Source organism: Tasmannia lanceolata, unplaced genomic scaffold (assembly GCF_043159265.1).
Source record: "Tasmannia lanceolata isolate RefF3 unplaced genomic scaffold, GAP_Taslan_0.1 ptg000019l, whole genome shotgun sequence".
In the NCBI taxonomy this organism is placed as follows: Eukaryota; Viridiplantae; Streptophyta; class Magnoliopsida; order Canellales; family Winteraceae; genus Tasmannia; species Tasmannia lanceolata.
In genome coordinates, this window is record NW_027518696.1 from 23604962 (window position 1) to 23631841 (window position 26880).

At 39.7% G+C, this 26880-nt stretch overlaps 1 protein-coding gene across 2 annotated transcripts; it reads left to right on the plus strand.

The window, feature by feature from the left end:
- The first annotated feature begins 1500 nt into the window (after positions 1–1500).
- LOC143852210 (agglutinin-like protein) lies at positions 1501–26651 on the plus strand. 2 transcript variants are annotated; one of them, XM_077361592.1, is made up of 8 exons: positions 1505–1760; positions 19928–20433; positions 20622–20976; positions 21120–21215; positions 21896–22636; positions 22731–22888; positions 25653–25972; positions 26415–26651. In XM_077361592.1, the coding sequence occupies exons 1-7, from the start codon at positions 1737–1739 to the stop codon at positions 25960–25962; spliced, it is 2190 nt and encodes a 729-aa protein (XP_077217707.1). In that variant the 5' UTR covers positions 1505–1736; the 3' UTR covers positions 25963–25972; positions 26415–26651. The 2 variants fall into 2 exon arrangements, with proteins under 2 accessions (XP_077217708.1, XP_077217707.1); XM_077361593.1 differs by lacking the exon at positions 25653–25972 and having other exon boundaries at positions 1501–1760.
- The last annotated feature ends 229 nt before the right edge of the window (positions 26652–26880 follow it).

The window sequence follows — 26880 nt, forward strand, 5'->3', positions numbered from 1 at the left end:
TACTTTTTGAAAAATAAACCATATAAAATCTCCAAAATATTATATTATAGTCACATTTACTTTTATAGAGAAATTATATGGTGCCCCGATTGTGAAGTCCAGTCCAGAGACATCATCCTTGATATTTGATCCAACAGCAGCCTACATTTTAGATTAAATATCAAGGGCGGTATTTCTACCGTACCCCTGCATTGAACTTTGCACTCGGGCAACATATAAAAACTCAACTTTCATAAACCAAAAGTGTTATCTTATAATATTTTTGTTATTTTCATCCACTATTTAACTGAGTTTCTATATGGTGGCCGACCTTTACATGTAAAGGTCTCAAGAGAAAACACCCTATCCCTTGATTTTAAATCTATCAAAAGCCCCCCTTTTTTACTTTTCTTTGGATCTAAAATCAAGATGCCAGGTTCTCTCTCTCTCTCTCTCTCTCTCTCTCTCTCTCTCTCTCTCTCTCTCTCTGCCCTTGTGATTTCACGGTCGGCCACCATATAATTTCTCCTATTTAACTAGTATACTAAGTTAACTGCTCACCTCAACCTAATAACTGACCCACTTTCAATATACCTTTCTCCCCCACCTCTTATTTTTGTCTTTTTTTTTTTTCAAGAATTTTTTTTCTTTATAACAAGTCATGACAAAATAAACAATATAAACAAATGAGGAGATTTTTTTCAAAAAGTATTGTAAGGACCACATCATAGGATGATCCAAAACCGTCGGAGGGTTGGGATCATCCTATGGCAATGATTTTTGGGGAACAACCTATTTACGTTGTAGTCCCTTATTTTTCAAAAAGTATTGTACGGACCACATCATAGGATGATCTAAAACTGTCGGAGGGTTGGGATCATCCTATGGCAATGATTTTTGGGGAACAACCTATTTACGTTGTGTTCCATCTTATGGACGGTTTTGGGGAACAACCTATTTACGTTGCCGGAGGATTGGGATCATCCTATGGTAATGATTTTTGGGGAACAACCTATTTACGTTGTGTTCCATCTTATGGATGGTTTGGATCATCCTTATGTGGTCCCTACAGTACTTTAAAAAAAAAAGGGTCTATAAGTGCTCACAAATGAGAATGGAAATGCTATCATTTTTAGGACAAAAATAAAAATAAAAATAAAAATAAAAATAAAGGTTAACATGGAAAAGGAAGGGGTGGAGATATCATTTCCCTTGGGCTAATTACCCACTAGGCAAAGTTGATAAGACTCCCACGTGGTCTCTATGCCAAGTGAATGAGACTTCCAAAACAATTCCCGCCACTGCCTAGAAGTCTAGAACTTTCGGAAAGCCCCCAAATGAAGGTCCAAATGCGCCCCAAATGAAATCCAAATTCAAATTCAGTTCTAGCCAATGGTCTTTCATCATTAGATCTACTAATCTCAGCCAATAATTTGGATACGCACGTGATACGTGGCCCTAATTGAAGACCCGCCCACTACATGATGCCACGTGTCTTTCCTTCTCTCTCTTTCTCTCTCTCTCTCTCTCTCTCTCTCTCACACACAACCAACTTGGAAACACAGGCGAGAATTCTCTTTCCTTTTCTCTTTGATGATTTCCTCAATTTTTGCAGTTATTTTTTACACTTTTAGTTTTGCAAGGAATATTTTGGAAGAATCTAAACTTCAAGCTTGTGTTTTATGCGATGTTTGGTTTGGATTGTGAGTGCTTTTGGGAGTTAGGTTTCGTATTAGAGTTTTGTATCTGCTTCAGAGATGTTTAATTGGGAGGAGGATGAGGTAAGGTTTCAACTTTTCTTCTTTTTACTGCTTTTTTGTTTTCTGGGTTCTTCTCTTTCACTTTGAATTTTCATACCCATGAAAAAGAAATTGAAAATATTCAATAATTGGTGTGCTATGAGTTTGCTTAAATTTCTACATGTTTCTGTTAGCATCATTTTTTTGTGCTAGGTTATGTGATAATTATTGTATTAATCGACATGATTGTAAAATTCAGTGTGTTGGTGAACACAAAATGGATGAAGTAGGAGTCCAAACTGATTCGTCCCCTCAATCAAGTGTATGGATCTAGTCCAAATAGAAAACCCTAGAACCCCAAACTGGATGAATTATGTGTCCAAACTAATTGTCCCCTCAATCAAGTATATGGATCTAATCCAAATAGAAAACCCTTGAAACCCAATTTATTCTTGGCTATCATTCAAAAAAAAAAAAAAAGTTTTGTAGAAACAGGAGGAAATTATTATTAACTTTTAGATGGCTATCATGACAATCTGCAACAAGTAAACTTTCTTTACCCATAAACAAAGATAACAAATGGGGAGGAAAACGGCTACCGGTACGTTTCAAAATGTGTTGTACTTGCAAGTTATCACTTCCAAACATATCAAGATCTTTTGTCAAGGTTCACTTCACGACGAATTCCTTCTCAATAAAACCATGTCGAGCCCTCCATGGTGTTCAGTTCCACGAATCATGGGTTGTGGACATGCCTGACTATTGGCCAAGAGAAACCACCAGTAATCAAAAGAAAGTAGGCTTGAAGAAGATGAAATCTGTTGCAAAAAGCTCCTCTTTTTTTTTTTTTTTGGAGTTTCTATATCTTGAAGACACCAACCCTACTTATAGGAAATTAGCTTCTAAAATAGACCCCTAGAAAGAAGATCAAAATGGGAAAGTAACATGTTAATCCTATCCTGTGCAGCAACAAGGGAGCCTTTATTGAAAGGGTAATGAAACACAGCCAAAAGTAGAGGAAAAGCACTAGCACTGATTCTTCATGAGCAGCACTTCAAAACATCATCCTATCCCCTGACATTCCCACGATCTCTCATAATATCCCTCCCCCATCTAGTATGTTATTAGGAAATCCCAAAAGTACCCTATGTCCCTAAATAACCCAAACAAATAACATAGACCGCACTACACGATGGTCCTCTTCTAACTGAAATCAAAATAAAAGAAACAGAGATATACCCCTATTGGTTAGCACCCTTGGGTCTATGATGGGTACCTTTTCTTAAAAAAAACTTAGATGTTGCTCCTGCATCAACTTCTCGTGGCTAGGAAAAAGAACTCAAATCTGTTGCGTTAGCTTCATCATACTGCTGGTAAAAATGTGGTTCTGTTCAATGGAATTCATCCTTCATAAACCATGTACTTTTGGTAATTGATTTTCCCTTCCACTGGATAAGGAACTTCTCTAACACTACATTTTATGTAAATAGTCTGTTGCACTGCATTGTAGTGTGTCCATGTATATTTAGTTGTATTTAGATCGTAGTTGGTAGAGTCTGAGAAGCGATGCGGGAAGTGATGTGGGAAGCAAAAGCTGTAAAGTAAAGAGAAAAATGTATGGGAAGTGTTGTTGAAAGCCAACATTTTTTTATTTTATTGAAAGTCAACATGAAGAATGTAAGAAGACACATTGGGAACGAATAAGAGGTATATATAAATAGTAGGATTGTAGTAGGTTAGAGAGGAAGGGTTAATATAGGTAAGGATTACAATTAGAAAAAAAAAGAGACTCCACGACTGTTATAATTACTAGTTTTATGAATTTACAGTTTCACATGTTTGATTCATGTATATTTAATGTTAAGCTTTTAGAAAAAGATCCACATTATTTTTACTTAAAACTTAAGATGAGTTTAAGTTTTAAACATAATTTGTTCTTAAATTCTCTCCCTCGGCATTGTCAAAAGGAGAAAACATCCTTTTAGGAAGACATAATCAGCTAAATAGGAAGCCTCTTAATTTAGAGGAAACATTTAGGAAAGCATCTGGGAAGGGCTCTTCCCTAAGGACCTGTTTGGTTTACAAGAAAGTGGTGGAAAAACATGAAAAGGAAACCGTTTCCACCTATTTTCGTTGTTTGGTAGTAGAAGGAAAGCTAATCCATCATGGATTGGTCTTTTCACCTCAAAAATATATCTATCTCAAATCCCCAAAAACCTTTCCATCTCACAATGTGGGATGCGCCTTTCTTTCCCGCACATGGAAAGAAATATCAGGGCGTGTCTCATGACTTCAGTTATCTTCACCAAAATAAGAAGTTAGTCGCTGAAAACCTTCACAAGAAAACCTTCCCATCAAAACCTTGAGAGAGAGGTCTATTTCCACGGATTTCACGGTGTAGATTTCCTATTTCCCCCTTTTTGAGAGTTTGATTTTGCTGTGAAGATACGAAACCCTAAAGATGCCTGCTGTTCTAGAGAAAGGAAGATGGCGCCCTTGAGATTCCAGTTGGATGGGTGTTTTGGAATCACCGACGGCAAGGACTTGCCAGCCCTTGATTTTGACAAGGTAGCGAAAGGAATTGGTGGGGTTAGAAGAGACAAAGACGATGATCCATCAGTAGGAGCGGAAGGAGGCGTAATGGGAGGTTCGATTGCCGATTCGGGGGGTCGAGTGCCACTGATTTTTTTTCTATTTCAGCTTGAATTTTGATACCCAAGAAACAGAAATTGAATATATTAAATAATTGGGCTGGCTATGAGTTTGCTTAAATTTCTACATGCTTTTGTTAGCATAATTTTTGTGTGCTAGGTTATGTGATAAGTATTGGATTAATTGACATGTTTGTAAAATCAGTGTGTTGGTGAATAAAAAATGGATGAACTATGTGTCCAAACTAATCGACCCCTCAATCAAGTATATGGATCTAATCCAAATAGAAAACCTTAGAAACCCAATATGATAGTTTGTTAGCAACAGGAGGAAATGATTATGAACGATGTTTTTCTTTTCTTTTTTTCTTCTTTTTTTATGGGTTAGACTGGGGTTTTGCCGCGACCCTTAATATAAAGCACCTCCCCTTCCCCAAGGACACTCCAAAGGGAGGGGGAAAACGACAGACAAAAAAGGGGGAGGGAAACTCTCTCCCATACCTTACAAACAAAATTTCCTAGCCAACCATGTTCAGATTCCGGTTCGATGGAGCAGCGGTAGATGTTGAGGGTTGGGTAGAATTCCCAAGCAATGGTGCTGCACTAGATGCAGAGGGATTTTCATGCTTTCAAATTGGAATTGATTCCTAAGCTACTCATGCTCATCTTATTTTGAATTCCACCTTTCGTTCATTCTCCTAGAAAGACAAAGTAATCAACCGTTTTGTTTTATCTTCTGTGACTATAGAGGCTGCACCCAAACCATTAGATTCGGGGTACGCAATCCCATTCCCCTCTAGGGTGTTTGCTCGACCAGGAGTCTGATCAAGTCTCACTGGTTGGGGGGGGGGGGGGGGGGGGGGGAGGGGGTGTTCTTCGAAGAGGTGTGGGGGAGTCTTTCTTTTTTCTAACCTCCTGCCATGCGTCTTCTTTCAGGGTGATGTCATCTGAAGAGTAGTAGTAGCTAGCGGAATACTGAGATTTGTGGTGGGGGTACGTCCCCATAACCATTTTCGCTTCCTCATTCATGCCTAGAATAGAGAATCTGTTACCTATCTGACTAGGGTTTGTTAGAAATGGGGTTAGGGTTAGAAAGAGGAAGAACAATAAGAATAGAGAAGATGGGAAGTCTCCACTAGGGAGCTCTTCATGTAAATTATATATATATATGAGGAAAGTTTTTCTATTCGGCCGACTAGAGAACCTTCTCTAGTCTGCTGACCAAAAAACACAGTGGTCCCACATTATTTGGATAATCCAAAACATTCATTTGATAGCCCTAGCATAGATAGGGTGTACCCAAAAAAATCAGCTGCATAGGATCATCCTAACCCTTTGATTTGTGGAGGTTAAAAATGGACAAATTTGTGGAGTTTATAAGCGTCCCCTTTAACCTCCATAAATCGAAGGGTTAGGATGATCTTATGGAGATGATTTTTTAGGCACATCCTATCTATGTCAGGGCCCATCAAATGAATGCTTTGGATCATCAAAACAACTTGGGCTCACTGTGTTTTTAACCTCCACTGTCCATTTTTAACCTCCACAAATTGAAGGGCTAGGATGGTCCTATGGAGCTGATTTTTTGGGCACACCCTATCTATGTCAGGGCTCATCAAATGAATGCTTTGGATCATCAAACAACATGGGCCCACTGTGTTTTTGGTCGGCGGACTAGAGAAGGTTCTGTAGTCGGCCGACTAGAAAAACTTTCCTCATATATATATATATATAGGCCCCAATTAGGGCAACAGTGTACAAAGACTACAATACCCCATAAACTACAAGTAATGACTCAACTACCCTAAATACATGTTATTCAACGCTCCCCCTCAAGTTGGAGTGTATATACTATGGAACTCCAGCTTGCCACAAAGGTGACTACAACAACCAACTACAAATAACAAAAAGTATAAGAAGCTCATACATACATCCAGCTTGGTATAACACTCCTCAAGCAGGTGTGGTGAATACATAATGAAATAAAAGGAAGTAACGACCACAATGAACAGCATCGAGATCAAGGGCCATAAAAAAAGAGCAGCTCTCCCTGAAGCAGCACAACGGCGAGAGCGATCAAACAGGGACTCTCCCTGAATGAGAGCACGCTGAAGAAATCCGCATATTAACGAGCAATGGAGGCGCCATGGCAGGAACCAACAACTAGGGGTGGAACTCGGGTCGGGTTGAGGCTAACCCGACCCAACCTGGAAACCTCAACCTCCAACCCTAACCCAACCCAACCCGACTCTTAACCCGGTTTGGTTAACCCGACCCAACCTGATTTCCTAAGTCGGGTCGGGTTCGGTCGGGTTGACCCGCTGAGCAGATGCTTGTTACCTAGAAAAGCAAAGCAACCTATCATTGTTCCACTCTACTGGCACCATACATCATTCATTTTCAAAGTCTATATTTGTTTTGTCTTTTTTTTTACATAATACAATTATCAAATCTGAATATGCAATACAAAATGAATTAATGAATCCATTATAGATTGTGGTTTCCAACTCAACAACATTCGAGAAACCCCCAAAATGGCAAAACTCATAAAAAACGTGAAATATCAATACATATTACTATATTAGTCGGGTTACGGGTCGGGTCGGGTTGCCCATAGATTTTCGGTCACCCAAACCCAACCCGGAAAAGTTCAACCCAACCCGCCCAAAAAAGACCCGACCCAGGTTGCACCCCTACCAACAACGGTCCAACAAGCAAAATAGGCACACCAAAAGTGCGCACAATGAACATCAGCAAAGTAGCACTGGCTGGCAGAGACATCAGCTGAGTAGCACAATGCCAAGAGAAGATAACCACGGATTGGAAAACCATCGGGGACAAGGTCGACGGGAAACCATCGTCTGAAGAGAAGAAGGAAAGGAGAAGATAACCAGCCAACGATGGGGAAACCATCGTCTGGTGACAAGGTCGACGGCATGAACATCGTCGCCTATCTAAAGATAGGAAGAAAAGGAGGGAGAAGATAACCAACCAACTATAGGGAAATCATCATCTAGAGACAAGGTCGATGGCATGAACATTGTCGCCAGAAGAGAGCCAACCAATGATAGGGATACCATTGTCTGGAAAGAAGGTTAGCGGCATGAACATCGTCACCAAAAGAGAGGTCGACGGGGAAACCATTGCCTGAAGAGAGCCAACCAACGATGGGGACACTATTGTCTAGAAAGAAGGTCGATAGCATGAAGATCATCGCCCGTGAACTAACCAACGATGGGGAAACCATAGCCGGTGAAGATGAGGCAAAAAGCTGGAAAAATAAAATGAAGGCGTAAAAGCTACACTAAGAACGTGAAGACAAGAAACAACTGAAGAATGAAACTGACACTCGAAAAGTGGTGTAATACATCAAGGAGAAGATAACATGAAGAAGACGAAAAACAGAATCACCAACAATACTCCCCCTTGGGCGAGACTACATGAGCCTGGAGACAACAACAAGAAGACAAAACCAAACTACATCATGTGGAAATGAAAACAATAAGAGACATCACCAAGCACCAAGGAAAAAAGACAACACAAAGAACTCACAAAGGACTACATGACAACACTCCCCCTCAAGTTGAAGGTCGAATACATTCAACTTGCAAAGAAAAGAAGACAATCAAGTCACAACACCTCTTTTAGACATATGATCAAATACTTGGTGTACGCCTTGAAGAAGAACACAAAGGCCATAGAAGACAATGGAAAGAACCACACAAACATAAAGGCCATAAAGGGCAAAAAAATATAGAAAAGAGAAAACAAAGAGATTTGGAGTTGAGATTTGGGAATGTAAACGGATTTTTGGGGAATTGATCTACAAAAGAGAAGAATAAAGGAATTTGGAGTTGAGATTTGTGGGTTTGACTGGAGATTTGTGAGTGGAGGAGAACCCAAAAAGGATTTATGACAAGGGGAATGGCCTTTTTGTTGTTTTTTCACGAAAAATAACAACAACAAAAAGAGAGATACGTGAGATGTGAGAGAGAATACGAGAGAGAGAGAGAGAGAGGAGAGAAATGAGGAGAGAGTCTTTAGGTATTTTCGGCAAACAATGGTTTGCGATTATCTATTTTAATTGCATGCGAGAATGAGACAGAGATTTGCCACGAGAATGAAAGAAGGATGCGCTAAGAATGAAAGAAGATTGGGGCTAAAAATACGGAAAATACTATTACGGCAAGGGAAAGAAAAAAAAAGATGCGCTGATACGGAAAGAGTCAGGGAGAAATTTTAAGGTTTAGGGAGAGGTTTTCGAGAGAGGTTGAGAGAAATCAGGGAGAGAGGGATTTTAGGGAGGTTGGAGAGGGATTTTCTCCGAAAAGGAAAAAGGAATTAAGAGATACGAGAGAGGGTTTTGCGCTACGCTATGAGAGAGAGAGAGAGAGAGAGAGAGAGAGAGAGAGAGAGAGAGAGAGAGAGAGAGAGAGAGAGAACTGAGGGTAGCATGTGAGCAAGGGAGAGAACTCTTCTTCTTTTCTTTCTTCCTAGGATCTTTTCTCTGATACCATGTTGGAAATGGGGTTAGGTTAGAAGAGAGGAAGAAGAAGAGTAGAGAAGATGGGAAGTCTCCACTAGGGAGCTCCTCATGTAAATGATTTATATATATATGCCCCAATTAGGGAAACAATGTACAAAGACTACAATCACCCCTAAAATACATGTAATGACTAAACCACGTTCAATACATGTTATTCAGTAGGGTTTGTCTCCTTTTTTCATTTCAGAATTCATAGCCTGATTTTCACTTTCCACTTTAGAATTCTTTTGGCCTATGGGCCTCCATTCCTGGGTTTTCTATCCTTGTCCTCCTGGTTGTTGTTTCTTGGACATGTCTCGCATGGCTGTCGAAGTCATTGCAGTTGCTGCATATTTGAGGCTTCCAATCATATTCAATTTTTTTGTCTCATCATCCTTGATCTTATGTCAATGTAATTAGGGAGAGGGGAGTCCGCTTTGACTTCTGGACAGATTCTGGCATAATTCAGTCTTGATGCCTCCATTGTCTCCGTATCCATGAACATGGGTTTACCTATTCCGCTGGCTATTTTGCTCAGGCCGTTAGCCATCCAAAACTTTAGATGTAGGTTAGGTAGCCCAGTCTAGATGGGGATTGTGGTGAGGCTCAAGTTTTCAAGTGTGATGTCCGGAGTCCATCTCCGCAAGATTAGTGGGCACCCTCAATAATTGTTTCTGGTTTCTAGCACCTGAGAGCAATCTTCGTGGTTGCTGAATTTGAACAAAAAGAAACAGTTAATCAAGCCGAAGATTTTGAGGCCTCCCTTATACTTCCATTTCCGAGTGATGTCTATTCGGAACTCTTAAATCTAAAGTGTGGTGATAAATCGGTTTTTGAATTTTATTCCCAGCTTGTGACATTATGTGAGTAGCTTGATGTGTATCTACCCTTCACCAGTGATACCATTGTCTTAGCGAAGCCACAAGAGGAGTTGAGAGGGGTGCAGTTTTCAAGATGCCTTAGGGCCAGAGTTTCTTCCTATTCGTCAGCAGAGAGTGGGCCTCGGATCTCTTCCCTCCCTTGATGAGGTCTTTTCCCGTGTCCAGCGATTTATGAGGATTGAGGTATCGAGTAACTCATTGGTTGAGCACTATGCTCTCGCTATGCAGGCCGGTTATGATCGTAATTGTCGTGGTGTTCGTCCTGGCTGTGGTAGGGTCCGACGTAGTCATGGGGCTGATCGCGATTCAGGGGAGGCAGCGGTTATGGTGGCCGTGGAACCTGTTTCTGTACTCATTGCTATCTTGCTATCTGGAGGTCCACACCATGGATTATTGGTACGATCTTCATCCTATGTTATGACCTCGGACCGTGGGTCAGGCTTCCGTTTCTGTGTCCGATGGCATCGGTCCTCCCTCTTTTGACCCTGTCGAGCATGCTGATTTCTTAGTCGTCTCTAAGGCTGAAGGCTGACTATGATTGCTTTTACATTACAAGGAAAAAGGGAAGTAGCCTACTGCCACCTTGGCTCGGCAAGTTGCAAATCCTCATGTTTCTTTCTACCTCTAGATCATGGCTCATTGATTAGGGGCTTCCAATCATATGACCGGTAACTCTGGTATTCTCTCTTCCTTCCAGTCGTATCTTTTATCTATCTTTGGCTGATAGGACTACCTCTCATGTCTCAGGGGTAAGGGTAGCTTCCCTTCCCTCTTGTCTTTCCTTATCCTCTGTATTGTGTGTTCCTAAATTTCCGTTCAGTTTACTTTTGTTAGCCATTTAACTAAAAATCTAAACCGTTATGTGTGTTTTCCCCTTCTTCGTGTGTTTTTAAGGATCAAGACTAAGAGGACAATCAGTTTGGGTTCGTGAGGTGAATGATCTTTATTACCTGGATCAGCCGAGGACCATTGCCACTTTACGTAGCTTGATTGACTCTTTTTAGTGGTACTGCGATTGAGACACCCATCCGTGGATAAGTTGCACATATTACCTTGTCTCGAGTACTATTATGTCGTTTCAGTGTGAGCCTCTGTGAGTTGGGAAAACACCATAGGGTGTCTTTCCCATTATGTTTAGTCAGTCGTGTTGGCCGTCGTTTTGATGTCTTAGGTCCTTGTCGAACCTCATCTATATTTGGGTTTAAATATTTTGTTATATTTGTTGATGACTATTCACATATGACGTGGTTATTTTTAATGAAAGATCGTTTTGAGGTGTTCTTTGCTTTTCGCACCTTTTACTAATAAAATGTGTAATCAATATCAATGCTCTACTGGCTGTTTGTGTACTAACAATATCAGGGAATACTTCTCTTTTGTTTCTGGTTTTCAACCCTTCCTAGAGTTGCATTGTATTCTCCATCAATCTTCATGTGCATATACTTCGCATCAAAATGGTGTTGCTGAGAGGAAGCTAAGATATTTATGGGATAGGGATCGCAGTCTTCTTCTTTCGAATGAAGGTTCCTAAGCTCTATTGGAGTGATGTGGTGCTTATTTCCTACTTTCTTAGTAATCGTCTTCTCTCTTCTGTGTTAGATGGAGGACATTCCCCATTTTTGGTTCGTAAACCATCGGGTAATCCCTTTCCGTTTACTTCCACTGGTATTTGGTTGTGTTTGTTCTGTCCGTAAGTTGGCTCCTGGTTTGGATAAGTTAGATGCAGGAATGTGTCTTTCTTGGTTATTCACATACCCAGAAAGGGTATGAGTGTTACAGTCCTACGTTGCGACGGTTCTTTGTCTCTACTGGTGTCAGTTTCTATAAGGAGACATCGTATTTTTCTCACTATGATACTGACTTTGTTCATGATGCCGGTCTGCCTCTCCCTATTCCTCCTTCTGTTGTTACCCCTCCACCTTCACCGTTCTAGGTTATACTCATGGTCGTCGTCGGGCTGTACTGACTGATCATGCTGCTTCTGCCATAAATCCACCTCACCCCGATCCACCTCCTCTTCAGTTTAGCAGATCCACCTTAGGTACAGCTACTCTCTGTTCCTATCGAATCCCCAATTGCTTCTAAGACTAGGTCGCATTCTTCTACTCATCCTATCTCTCATTTTGTCTCTTATGATTGTGTTTGTCCATCATACATGAGCTTTCTTTCTTCATTATCATCTACTGCTCTTCCCAAGTCTGTTGTAAAGGCATTATCTTATCCAAGCTGGCGTGCTGTTATGAATGCTAAAATGGAAGCCCTTCATTCTAATCATACATGGGCACTAGTGTCGCTGCCTAAGGGTCCGTTCACTTGTTTTCTCGGGAAAGGAAAGGAAAGAATCTGACGTGGCAGAAAGGAAATGAAAGGCAAAGAAACTGTGTTGGAAAAGGAATCCTGCGGCTGTTCACTTGTGCAGGAAAACCTAAGAAATCCAGAGAAAAGGTTTCCTGCGCCTGTTCACTTGCCAATTAAACTGTACTGGGAAAGCTAAACAGAAAAGTCACATTGAACCATATTTCATAGTCTGACATAGTTAGAGGCCTACAAAATGGAAAGCATGGTAACAAACACCACAATAAAACCTAACTGGAAGAGAAACTAATCACAACAGAACTTGTTGAGGCTTGGGAATCCCCAGGAATGTTGGTCTCTTCTTTCCTATCTTCGTTGGGCCCACTATTGCCATGTAAAAATGCATTAAGGTCAACTTCTGCCTCCTCCCTACTCCTATATGAACGAAAGCACGCTCCACTAAACCCGTTAACTTGAACATGACAGTGTTGCCAACTGTCATATACGCCTACCTGCTTTCCCTTAAAAACCACATAGAACTTTAATTTCGCCTGCAGAAATGCAATTAAAAATAACCGCATAACTGAATAAGACCCAACAACAACAGTACGGAAAGCAACACTACTTGATCCATAAAGTCTACATAAACAGAATAAGAGCCATTAAGTTTACATGGCTAATAGCCATAAACAGAATATACGGAAAGCAACACTGGATCCATAAAGTCTAAATAAACAGAAACACTACTGGACTACAGTTGCCACTGCCCAGTTACATAATCAGTAACCTAGTCACGCGATCCTACTGAACGGGCGCACTGTCCAGTTGCATAATCGTCCCCAAAGACTACAAGGGATTCGTCAAACAAATCATGTCGTTGTGTTAACATTCTCAAATCTTCAGTGTGAGACTGCATGGAAAAATATAGAATAAGAGATACAGGAATCGTAATTTTATAGGAGAACAAAACATAAACATACTACATGGACATACGTACCGTAATGTGCTGTGCCCAGTTCATTGCATATGGAAATCATCTTACTCGTTGAATCCCAAACAAACCCACCGTGTTCCAACAATGCCTTGACTTGTTTGTAGTTCTTTTTTAATGTTCTCAACCTCTTCTTAATTTCGGATATGTTTAGGTGCAAATTATGGGCATTGTTGACATGGATGACAGCATTGTTAAATGGCACGTCATTGAATCCATCAATCCCTATATTTCCTTCTGTAATTTGAATCACCATGCCAGCTAGCAAAGTCCTGTCCATGTCTAGATTCCACATATTGTTCTAATACTACAAGAATATAGAAAATAAAGTATTAAAAAGTAACAACATAAACATAAGAGACAAATCCAACTAAATAAAGCCCAACAACATAGGATAAAGAAGTCCGACAAACAAGTCCGACAACATAGGATAAGCACCCAACCACCAACAAAGTCCGACAAACAAGTCCAACAACGTAAACAACATCAAAATAAAGCCCAACAAAGAAGCCCAACAACATAAACAACATCAACATAACAAGTCCTCCAAAATAAGGATGCAGAAAAGTATTTAAGTCATACTACGATCATATATGACCTCAACAAAAACCCCCAAACCATAGAAAAACTACACCAAATGCGCCACAATATCTCCCGTCATCTGCAGTCGTTCATCCTTGTCCAGGGAAAGGAAGACTTCAGCATCCTTGTGACTTTTGTGCAGGTAGGTATAGGTCCTAATCAGCTCCATCTTGGTGAAACCAGCCATGGTCATCACAACGGCTTTTAGGTCAGCAAGGCTATGCCTAACCCGCCACAATATCTCCCGTCATCTGCAGTCGTTCATCCTCGTCCAGGGAAAGGAAGACTTCAGCATCCTTGTGACTTTTGTGCATGTAGGTATAGGCGCTAATCAGCTACATCTTGGTGAAACCAGCCATGGTCATCACAGCGGCTTTTAGGTCAGTAAGGCTATGGACCTCACCAGTCGATGTGATGGCCTCAGCAACCATCATAACACTATTTGACAAGTCATATCTGATGAAAGCTGTGCACCACTTGTTCGCCTCTTCCTCTTTCCCCTACTACCTGAAGCTGGGGCTTTCAGTGGTGATGAGTCACTAAAGCCCATGCTGGTGTCTCTGAATGGAGATGAATGACGTGATCTGGAAGCACGAGGAGCTGGGGGAGGAGTAAAAGCAGGGGTCGAACCGTCGAACATATCATCGAGCCCTACTGCCTGGCTCGATGAGAAAGGCCCCTCCACATTCTGTGTCCTGAGAAGGGGCATTTTGTCCCTAGCGAACTCCCTAGTGGCATAATCTTCTCCGAACACTTCTTTCATCTCCTCATATAGCTCGTAACGATTATTAAAGAAATGAAGATGTTCAGGGTTCTTCTAAAAAAACGAGGTATTGTAAGGATTATGACCAAATTATGATGAAAATAATGAAGGAATTATGAGGACTTATAATTACCACAAGGTAATCATTCTTCACTTGCTCTTCAATGCATATTTTTTTCAGTTGTGAATCCCAGCCAAATCCGCTCAGATTGATGATAGTGTTAAGAATCCTATAATTGGCTTTCATCGTCTTCATATGGTTCCTGATGTGCTCTTTTGTGATCTGCTTTTTAAGGAAGCTGGTAAGCTCCTGTGCTGCGCCACTGTACGCAACCTCTTTAAAACCGTTAGGGGCCTTCTGGCCCTCGGCAATCTGATGCAGTAGGGCTACTATGAGATGCCTATCCATATCGTCACACCAGGAGTTATTTTTCTTCCTCTTCTCTACTGAAGCTGATTCCATTATATCTACAACATTGTGAAACATAGTAGAAAAATATCCAAATAATCAGTCATAACAATATATCATCAAATAGAGTACGATGAAACAGATTACTATTACAACCCAAAAACATTCCAAATTCTAATACAACCAAACAACATATCATCAAACACAGTTGCAGAAGTCTAATCAAAATAGTCATAAAATTATTACAACCCAAAAACATGTCATCCTAACGACAACCATGTCGTTGTACTTGGAAATCATTCCACATATGATTCATAATTCTTGTTCGAAGTAGACCGCCCTCTCTCACATCTTTAGCCCTAGAAATAAACGGAAGTGGTTCTTCTTCATGTACCCCAACTCATTGTTTACAATCGGAATGTATGTATCGTTTGGCATCTCCCTCCTTATGTGATTGTGGACGCAGCAACAGGCTAACACTATGTCGACCTGTCGTTCGAATGGGTACATGGGTGGCGTATTTATTATGTTGAATCGCTTCTTCAAGACACCGATAGTTCACTCGATTACATTCCTTGCTGATGAATGCCTTTGATTATACAACTCCTCTGCAGCTCGAGGTCTGCGCCCTCTAATGCCGTTCAGGTGGTAACCAATGCCTCGGATAGGAGTTATAAAATTTCTCAGACATGTGTACCCTCCATCAGCAAGGTAAACCTTTCCGACAGACACGTGAAGGGATATATATATATATATATATATATATATATATATATATAAGTTTCATAACTGAGACCAACAACAATGGAACGGACTAAAAAACAAACTCAATACTACCTGGTAAACAAGGAATCCCGTTTGGCTTTGATAAAGCAGATGCTAAGACCCTAGAGTCTGATGCCGATCCCTCCCACCCAGCTAACACGTTAGTAAACTTCAGGTCAAAGTCACATACAGCTAACATATTTTGAGAGCACCATCCCTTACTAAAAATAAATCTAGGTTTCAAATCCTCGGGTACTGTTGCTTGAATGTGTATCCCATCAATTGCACCAATGCAATCCTACAATATGGACATTCAAAATGTCCACCGTCAGTACTAACATGAGTCGCTTCCTATGCAACTTACATGCCCACTACATAGGTAATAAACGGTACCTTAAAGTACGGCATAAAATTCGGATTGTCAGCAATGTGATGTGGTGTGTCCCTTGATGGAGGTGATCTGAATAAGTCTTGAAGTTTGAGCACAGTAGCCAGAACCTTGTTAAAATACTTCGAAACAGTCGTCCCTGACCGTCTAATGAATGCCCTAATACTACGGTTCCTTTGGTTGTGGGCAATTACTTGTAAGAGAATCGACACTTCTTCCTCAACACAACAGTGTATTGTGTCTTCAAGCAGGGCCGTGTTTCTAAATACGGCCACGAAGCTACGGAAGCAGCGAACATCCATACGCAGAAGGGCAACACAGGATTCTCTGCCAGCGTGATACGTGTAACAAACGTCCTACGAGTTAGGTACCCACTTTCATAAGGGGCTCTTGTCATATTTTCTTCAAAGTAAAGTCTAATCCTAACCGTCAATGCAGCTGCAGCTGCCGCAGCCGCTAGTAAAGCTGCCGCTTGAATAATCAGTGTCCTCCTATTTGCTGGTTCTCAAGGCATGATGATAGCCCTAACACATCATCAGAAAACCACATAATCATATACAAGCACCCAACCACCAAAATCACCAAGAACCTATATGTGAGGAGCTCCCAACCACATTGCATCAACACCCCAAAATTCGGAACAGAAATAAGATTGACACCCACAAGCACCAATGAAACAAAACACCCATGTCTAAATCTACATATCATCAACACCCATGTCCAAATCTACATTGCATCAATAACCCAAAATCTAAGAAACAATTATCATCAACACCTAGATACCCTAACCACATTGCAGTAACGCCCCAAAACTACATTGCATCAACACCCCAGACTAACCTCTATTGAAAACCTCTATTGAAGAACACCCTTCGAAAACAATAACCAAATGAGCTTCGATTTGAGCTCCAAAACAACAGATAACAAATAACCAAAGCCCCAAAGTAACCCCAAGCAACCAATGAGGAAAAAAATGAACAACAGAAATGAAATAGGCATATAAATGAAGACCTAGAATGGCAAAATATCCATACAAATCCCATAAAAAAATCTCAGAACATAGATCCATGACTGTTACTCATACAAAAATAAATAAACTAGATCTCAAACCCTATTGTAAGAAAAACAAAAAAAACCTACAAAAAATCCAACATCCAAAACATTTGGCAAAAAAAAAAAAACACAACAGTATGAGCTAAAACCCATATATCAGTAGTAGAGAGGGCTAAAACCCATTCGAAACTATTTTTCAAACAGTAGAATGGATGATAAAAATGGAGCTAAAAATCCGAGCCATAAAAATGGAAACGAAACCCCAAAAAAGACGAATCCAAAAAAATGGAAACCAAAATGATGAGAAAGCAAACCAAGCCCCATTTTCATTTTTGGTTCTCGAACAAACCTCATTTTTTTCAACAATCATCGTTTTTTCTTGTCTGAGTAACACAAATGGAAAATAAACAAGGATCTGTTGGGGGTTTGGTTTCTCAACGATGACCAAAAAATCCGACCCATAAAAAATGGAAACCAAACCCCATAAAAATGGAAATCAAACCCCAAAAAATCCGAACCCTAATCACAAAAATCGTACTTTTTCTCCAAAAAAAACGATGAGAAAAAAAACAATGGGGTTTTAGAAACATAGATCAAGGTTATTCCCAGTCAGATCTTAAGAAAAGATAGTTATTTTAACCCAAAAAGGGAAAAAAATTGCAGAGGACGAACCGAGCAGCGGAAATGGAGTAGGAGTGCTCACCGAAGAAGGAGAGATGATTCGCCGGAGAAGGAGAGACCGAGGCTGGAGAAGGAATGATCGTCGAAGACTCTGGCCGCCGGAGATCTCGATGTAGACGAAGGAGGGAGAGAGAGCTGCCTTGGTTAGGTCGAAAAGAAAAAAACCAGAGTCCCTTTCTCGCGTGGGAAAAGAAAAGGAATCTGACCTTTTTGGCGAGAAATGAAACCCCTAGCTTTGTGAGAAAACGCTATTTCCACGTAATTTTTTTAACTTTCCACATCACATATACCACTTTCACGTGAGAGCAAGCGAACACGCTAATTCCAGGTTTCCTGAGAAAATAAAGGGGGTTTTCCTTTCCTTTGGCGCCTCCAGAAGGCAAGTGAACACGCCCTAAGGGTGCTCAAGTTGTTGGTTGTCGTTGGGTCTTTTCTGTTAAGTATTACCAGACAAAATGGTGGATTGTTTGAAAGCTCGTTTGGTTTTAAAGGCTATACACAGACTTTTGGAGTGGACTATACGAAGACCTCTCCAATAGCTAATATACCCTTTGTTCGTGTGTTTATCTCCTCGACAGTTAATCGGGGTTGGCTGCTCTATTAGTTAGATATGAAGAATGCATCTGTACATGTTGATCTCTCTGAGTTTTATATGGAGCAACCTCCTGGGTATGTCACTCAGGGGGAGATCGGTCTGTATGTTGTCTCCGTAAGGCATTATATGGGCTGAAGCAGTCTCCACGAGCATGATTTGAGAGATTCAGCGAGGCCATTATGCAGTTTGGTATGAAGTAGTGTGCGGTCAACCATTTTGTATTCAGCTCCTATTCTGATGCGAGCTATATTCGGTTGATAGCGTATGTGGATGACATTGTTATTACTGGAGATGATAAGGCAGGTATACAGCGACTTAAAGTGTTCCTGCATATGGAATTTTGTACCAAAGACCTAGGACGTCTCCGGTATTTTCTGAGCTTAGAGGTGGCGTATTCTCAGGATGGTCTTTCCTTGTCAGAGAGGAAGTATGTTCTGGACATACTAAAAGAGATGTGGTCCTTGGGAACAAAGCCTACTAAGGTTCCTATGGACCCCGATGTGAAGCTTAATCCAGATCAGGGGGAGCTATTGGAAGACCCGGTAGATAAAGTAGGCTTGTTGGTAAGCTGATCTATTTGACCGTGACAAATCGTGTCATATCTTACGTAGTGGGAGTGGTTAGTCAATTTATGAGTCCGAGTACTTCACATTGGGGAGCAGCCCTGCAAATAGTTAAATACTTGAAAAACGCTCATCGAAAAGGCTTATTCTTCAGGAAGCACTATCATATAAGATTGGAAGGATTCATAGATGCAGATTGGGCAGGATCTCCAGCAGATAGGAGGTCTACTACAGGATAGTGCACCTTTATTGGGGGGAATCCATTGTCATGGCGAAATAAGAAGCAAGATATGGTGGCTAGGTCGAGTGTAGGGGCAGAGTATCGAGCTATGGCTCATACATGTGGAGAGTTGGCCTAGTTGGGGTTCTTTTGTCTCACATTGGCATTCCTTTTTCATATCCAGCATCATTGTATTGTGGCAACAGGGCAGCACTTCATATTGCTTCCAATCCAGTGTTCCATGAGAGGACGAAGCATATTGAAGTAGATTGCCACTTTGTTCATGAGAAGCTCCAAAGAAGAGAGATTCGCACTACCTTCACTCGGTCTGGATATCAGCTGGCAGATGTATCTACTATACCATTGGGAAAGTCCAAATTGATAGACATTTATAACAAGCTGTGGTTGTATGAGATATACACTCCAGCTTGAGAGGGACTATTAGAAGGGTATTTTAGTCTTTTTATGTAACCCTAGTGGACACACATATAATGTGAGAAGTCCGACATTAGACTCAGTTCTCTCTCTCTTTTTCTCTCTCCCTTCTCCTCTTCTCTTTCTTCCATTGGGGTTCTGATATATCAAACAAATGTCATCCAACTTTCACCTAATATTATGTGACATTGTTTGTGCATTATTTATGCAGACATATTACTCAAAATTTTCAATTTATAGATTATGAAAATTTGCAATCTAGTTCTCCCAATTATTGTTTGCATGAAGACATTGCTGATATAATCCACAGCTAGCTAACTAAGATTGTGAACTTTAAATTTCCTGTCAAAATCACCAGTATACAGTGATATCTGATCTACTTTTTCTAATCTTTTTTTTTCAATATTTTCAGTTCGTGGACATAATATGGGGTGAAAATGGTGATAGTGGTGACCATATTGTGCCTTACCCCAACGACAGTGAAGAGAATACCCCTTTTGTTTTCAGGGATTTCAGCAAGAAGCATAGAAATCAACAATCTGCTGTTGTTGCTAAGCCTTCAGAACAGAAAACATCATGTGCTAAAAATGATTTCCCGTCCTGCAAGCAAAAAATTGATTCCCATTTTGATGAAAATGAAGAACCTCCAACTCCAAAACTTGACGTGGATTTGTGGCCTGATGTGCATGTATCAACTGAAAGCGTTAAAGGGTATGCTGATAGAAATGGTTGGGATTCTATGGGTACTGAAATGTCTAATGTTTTTGCCAAAGGAACCAATTTAGATTCAGTAAAAGATGACATGCTTAGTGATCGAGAGTTGTTTGGAAATGTTCATGAAGATAAAGGGAGTGGCAGCTTTCTTGACTACAGTTGGGACAGCATTGGAAACTTTGATGATTTTGACAGAATCATTAGGTAACACTCAATTTCTATATGCTTTTTTCTACATCTCAATCAATTCATGTTGTCTCAACCCATCGATTTTTCAACTTAGTAATTTGACTTCTAATTCAAGAAATATTATTATTAGAATTATATGTCCCTTTTCATTTTTCGGTGGCATTTAATCTGACGTGTTATCCTCACAAGTGATGATTTTACAGAAATGATGATTCCATACTTGGACATGAAATGATTGGCAATGCAGATGAAATGTGGTCATCTTCTACAGAAATGATCAATAGCCAAACACAGTCTTTTCCCATGGCTCCGAACTCTCCATGCTCACGGTTCAGATTGTTAGGGACTTCACCAGTGAAGCATGAAGTCAAAATGGAATTTCCTCCATATAATGACCAGCCTCTTATCAAAGACTGCGAAAAAATAAATGATATTGACTCCTGTGCTGTACAAAATGTGTTGCCAGGTGGGGATGAGGTTTCTGAAAAAGGGTGTTACTCTTTTGTTAATCAGGTAGATGAGTCTTCTGGAGAAAAAATTAAACTTAAATTGGACAAGGTATGGGATTTATCAACATATGTTCTGTCTTAGCATGATCAGTGCTTTTTTATTTTTTTATTTTTTTAATGGCTACTTTTGTATGTTCTTCACTTATTCGGATTCAGAAAAAAATGCATTACACTTTCTTTTTCCTGTCTCAGACAGAAGATTGTACTGATACAACTTCAGAGACCATAACATCTGATTTGCAGTTTTCTAATGAAAATAGCAGGGTTCTCAAGAACCTCAAGGGAAAGGTACTAATTTTAGTTCTATGGAGTTGCGAAATGATCAGGTTTTCCTAATAGAACTTCTGACTTATTTATGATGCAGTGTGCGTAAACTTATTCACTAAACACGAATGATTAAAATATTGATTCGAACCTTGGGGAACACGATGCAGGCCAAGATTTTTTTTTCAAGAATAGATGACCCTCATTTCATTTTTCTTTAATGATTCATATGCTCCAAGTTCATCTTGGAAACTGTATATTGTTTCTAAATTTAATTTATGCCATGCTATCTGGATTTTTGGCTGTTGGAAGCATTGAGCAGTTTTTTTTTTTTTTTTTAAAGCCAGCACAGATGTTAACAGAACAGATTTTGCTGATCAATTATATATATATATAGATAAATGATTTCAGCACAACCATGTTTTGATAGTTGCACTGACCCATCTTGTCTTTTATTATTTAAAGACCTGTCAAGGGTTATTACAGTTTCCAAAAAGCTCTTACTAACCAATTAAAAAGAGAAAGACGGTTTGTCATTATTGTATAATTAGTCTATTACAACCAGATCACAATGATGCCTTCAATTTTCTTGTATAAGACATTGCATTAGGTTACCTATAGAAATTAAGAGTTAACAAGAGTGGTCTTGTGATTTCTTAATGTAATCTCAAAATAAAAGTGTTCTTGGTTATTTATATTTTCAGGTGAATAGGCAAAGAAAACTTTTGAAGTGTCAAAAGAAACTAGAAGAAACGAGCAAAACAAACTCTTCGAAGAATACATGTGGTTCCTCGTCCCCTAAAACAAACAAAAGTCAACAATTTATGAACGTGAATACGCATGCCTCTGCAAGCTCTGCTCCGCAATCCTTTCCGTCATCAGTCCTTAGTCTGCAAAGGGAACTTGGACGGCCCGAGTCTTTGAGATACCTACACAGTTCCAGTCCATGTGTCCAAACCGGATATCAATACCCCTCTCATCACTTTTCTGCCATGCCAACACACATTCATTCTGACTGGGGCCAAAGTCAATTTGTTATTGACAGCTATAAGTGCTCTACAGATATGGTTAAGTATGGAACTCCTGTACAGAAATCTCCAGATATTCCCTCAAGGCAACAGACTATGACACCGCAGGAGAAAATAGAAAAGTTACGACGGCGCCAACAAATGCAAGCTATGCTTGCTATTCAACACCAACAGCAACAATTTGGTCATCAGGTTACTTGTACTGACCATTCTATCACTCAAAAGTTTCCACAAGAGAATCCAGATCAAGATGCCATTGCAATTAAGACTGAATTAGAGGAAAATTCAGTAAAGGTTCCAATATTAGGGCTGAACTCACCAGTAGAACCAGATGACTCTAGTAAGACATCTATGTTGGTTGATGAACACTCACTGGAGGAAACTACATTTGATCAGCTTCAAAGTGCCATTGGAAAGGTAAGTATGTTGTTTCCTTAATTAACATTTCATGCATAGAATGTATGAACTATCTAACAAATTTTTCCTAAATAAGCTTTTTTTTTTTGGGCAGCTGGACAGTAATATAAGGCTTTGTATTCGAGATAGTCTGTTTCGCTTGGCTGAAAGTGCAACACAAAGGCATGGCATTAGTGATACAAGCAGTACCAACAAAAGTAGCAGAGATGAAAATGAAGTTAATGCAAACGAAGAAACATACATTCATTGCAGGTTTGTAAATCTAAATATGAATCTGATGCTAAATACGAATATGAACATTTCTTATGAGTTTGACTCCTCACAAGGACTCGGTTTTGGGATATCCTATTTTATTAAATCATGATTACTTTAATCTTTTGGGTTTGAGAACTCCTAAAATTTTCTTGAATTATATATTTCATGGATATTTTTGGGGGTAGGTAATCTGGGGTTTGGTGGCACTATATGAGATTCACTTAATAAAGAAAAATATAAAATATTCAATTTATATCCAAGTATATCCTTTCGAGTTGCAACCATCAGATATAATTGATTAGGATTTATATAACGATTGATATAAGATCATTTCATCCCTTAGATCAACCAAAATATAGCGTAATTTCTATTTTAGAACACCCCCATAAAAGAGAAAGTGTATTACAAGTTGGTGCCTTGGAAAACTGGTGTGGACCAGCTCCAGGCCGAAGTATAAAGGGGCTTAGTGTAGTAAGAGTAGAGCTTTCATAAATAGCCATAATAGAAATTCTTGTTAATTCCATGTACATGTAGGGTATACTTATTGGGGGGCGGCAGGGGTTGTATATTCTTGAAATAAGAGGTAAATGAGTGGCTTGTAGTAAGGTTTTAAGTGTAAAAAGTAGGGAAATTCGAATTTTAAATTGGGAGGGGAAATGGGCTGATCCTACACTATAATTAGGAGATGGCTTGAATTCACACTTTCACAGAAGAATTTTTGAATCCTCTGAGAAGCACAAGAGGTTAGTTCTTAATCAAATCCTCACGGAGATCAGCATCAAGATGAATGGGCTGAAAATCAAAGACAAGATCTCTCCAAGAAACATATCAACGGCCACAAATCTTAAATACAGACACATACCTGACGATCCTTCTAGCAGATACTGCTCTTGGTCTCCGCCAAATGAAGATGAACTGAAGCTGAATTCGGACGCATCTTTGGATTCACTTGGAGGCGGGCTGGGGGGCCTTATCAGAGATAATCAAGGTATGATTAAAAATCTCTTCTCAATCAATGTAGACAAAAAGGAAATCTATGAGCTGGAATTGGAGGCTATTGAAAGAGGGATCGTCCTTGCCCTGTCCATGAACTGTCTGAAATTATGGATCGAATCGGATTCAAAACTCGCGGTGGATATCATCCTTGGAATTGTCCGTGTCCCTTGGAAGAAAAAACAAACCCTTAGAAAAATCAGAAGCTATCTGGATCATCTGAATTGGAGAATTTCCCATTCTTGGAGAGAAGGAAACTGCCCTGCGGATCAACTGTCAAAAAGAAATTACCCACATAAAGGCTTTCCTTCCACGGTTTTTTTGGCTACTCAAAGCCTCCTTTCAGCTGTAATTGAAGACATGAATGGATCATTGTATCTTAGATTGTAAGGGCTGAAGCCCGGCCTGTCGGCCCTTTTGTTCTGGCCCCTTTGCCCCCCTTGTAATGATTCTATCTTTTTAATGATATCTGGTAGGGGTCTTGCATAACCCCAGCTTACCTATCAAAAAAAAAAAAAAAGTTTCTTCTCGCTGATTTCTTTTCCAATTCTAATAAAATATCTGTTTCCATCCATCTTTTCTTGCTCTTGATCATCCTTTTTTGTTTGTTTTCATCAATTTTACTTGTTTCATCACAGATCTAAAGAGTTTCTCTACTTTCTCTTAGATCTGGTGGTTGTGCATGCAATTTCATCTATGTTTTACTGCAATTGCAGCAAGTTCTGTCCGTGTTCTGTTTTGTTAGCAATTAACGGTTTTCTTACTGTTCCAGTGTGAATTTTCTGCAAGAATTCGAATCTGATCAGCAACAATAACAGTCTTGCAGTACTTCTTGATCATAATTCGGATTCCTAGCCAAATGTGTACATCAAATTTGGTATCAGAGCCTAATTTTGAAGAAATTTCCATTTCTTTCTTCGATCCTGAATAGAACATTTATTCATTTATTCATTTTTCTTCATTTCTTCTCAGTTTCAATTTTTATTGGATCTAACAATTCCATCACGATTTGATTCTCAATTGACTGTTTCTCATTTTCTCCTATTCATATTCTCTATTTTTTTGCTTCCGTTATCTCAAATTCCACCACAAAAATTGTGAAAATCTCTGTCCATTGTGAAATTCCTCAAGCTTCTTGTTAGATCTTCAGTCTCCTTATCATTCTTGTATGGAATTCAGATTATTCAACTCTTAATTTAGCAAGTAACTGAAGTCGGTGATGAATATGATGCTCGTGAATGAGTATGTTCAAGATATGAAGCAGCAGTTTCTCGACATTGATCTGTCGTTTCCTTGATAGAATTTCGAGATCTGGATTGCAGATCTTAGGCTGCAACTATTTGCAATCGATTTCTATAGAAATGGGAGGAAGACGATCTGGAATTTGTTCCAGACGGAGAAAATTTCTACAAGGAGCCTTGAAAATCCAAACTAGTTGTCGTTGCTGTTCGTGCCTCAATTCTGCTTCATTTGGTACATTTCTTATGCAAATTTTACATTGGAGACTGAAGAGAACTAGATTAGATTAATGAATGCAATTCAATTTGATTATCTGATATCGATTTTATCTTGTCACAAATAATGATTGATAATCAGTAAGTTTATATATATGTGATAATCAGTAAGTTTATATGTATGTGTGTATGGGCATGTCCCGGTCCACATATTATAGATTGTCATTAAGAATTGTGCCATCAGAAGTTCATCTACAAGAACAGTCATTTCTTAACAGAAAGCCTGACTTTTACTGTTTCCTCTTCCTCTCCAGGTCTACAAGATTGGCCGATGGGGAAACAGATACCAATCTTATTGACCGGATCATGGCTCGTTTGCTCTTTCACAAGCCATCCGAATCATGTGAGAGACCTGTCAAGGATGGAATACTTGACTTGCCTTCTTCTGGTAACCCCAAAAAGCTTCCAGCTCAGCCTAAAACACAAGGCTGCATTAACTTGGGTATGGGGTGCTTATCCCAAAGTCTAACTGACAAGCAGAGCATTTCTCACCACAAATGTCAAAGTCCACAACCCACCACTTTGGTCGATCCCCATCAAGATCAACTCCAAAGTAGTCCTTGAAATGCTCAAGGTAATTATCAAACAACCAATTACTCCAAAAGCTTAGGCTGTTGGAGATGGCTTTATTTAATCTTAACACTCCCCCTCACGTGTGGCCCCTCTTTTTTCTTTTTTTCTTTTTTTTTTTTTTTTGGGGGGGGGGGGGGGGGGGAGTGGGGTTGGCCTATTGACTTGGCCATTCCATGTGGATTTTTAATATCAAGAAGTTTTGAACTCAGGACCTCTGCTCCGATACCATACCAAACAACCAATTACTCCAAAAGCTTAAGCATTTGGAGTAATTGGCATTATTTAATCTTTTATACTTTAGCAGTAATGGTGCTTCCAATATCACTATTAAGATATAACTGTTTAGTGATATTATTTTCGTTAGACTCCATTACTATTCATTTGGGGTGTGAAGCGTGATGGAACAATTTTTCTGATGAGTTGGTTTTGGTTCTCACTGTCAGTGTATGGGATATTGGTGCAAGTTTAATGGAGGTTCGAGCGTGGCCGGGAGAAAGTTATAATTTTCTGCTCATGAAGAAGTGTTTATGAGCCTTCCTACTGCAGCTCTTTGGTATGTATTTACATATTTTTCTATTTGGTTATCTCTGTATGAAGTCTTCTTGAGGTTAGTAGCCTCTGATTCTGGTATATTAGAGAAGATTTTATCAATTAGTAGCTTTTAGCGTGATTGATTTGTATATGTGTGACTTCTTTGGAGTCTAAAATAGTTTTTTTTAAAACCAAATCAGCCTTGGAACCATCTGGACTAACCTGAACAAGAAGTTTGTCCCCACCACAACCATGTCTGAATTAGATATCAGATATTGTTGAAGAAACAGTAAGATGTTTAATTAATAAATGCGTAGGAATGTCACAGCCTAAACCTGCTTCCCATCACTCATTTAGTGTTGAACTTGATACCTCCAC

Bases quoted from the DNA above. Each gene is read 5' to 3' on its own strand.
- LOC143852210 (XM_077361592.1), top strand. From the start codon at position 1,737: ATGTTTAATTGGGAGGAGGATGAG. The intron at 1,761-19,927 runs GTAAGGTTTCAA...CAATATTTTCAG, and splicing joins TTAATTGGGAGGAGGATGAG to TTCGTGGACATAATATGGGG. The intron at 20,977-21,119 runs GTATGGGATTTA...TTCCTGTCTCAG, and splicing joins TTAAACTTAAATTGGACAAG to ACAGAAGATTGTACTGATAC.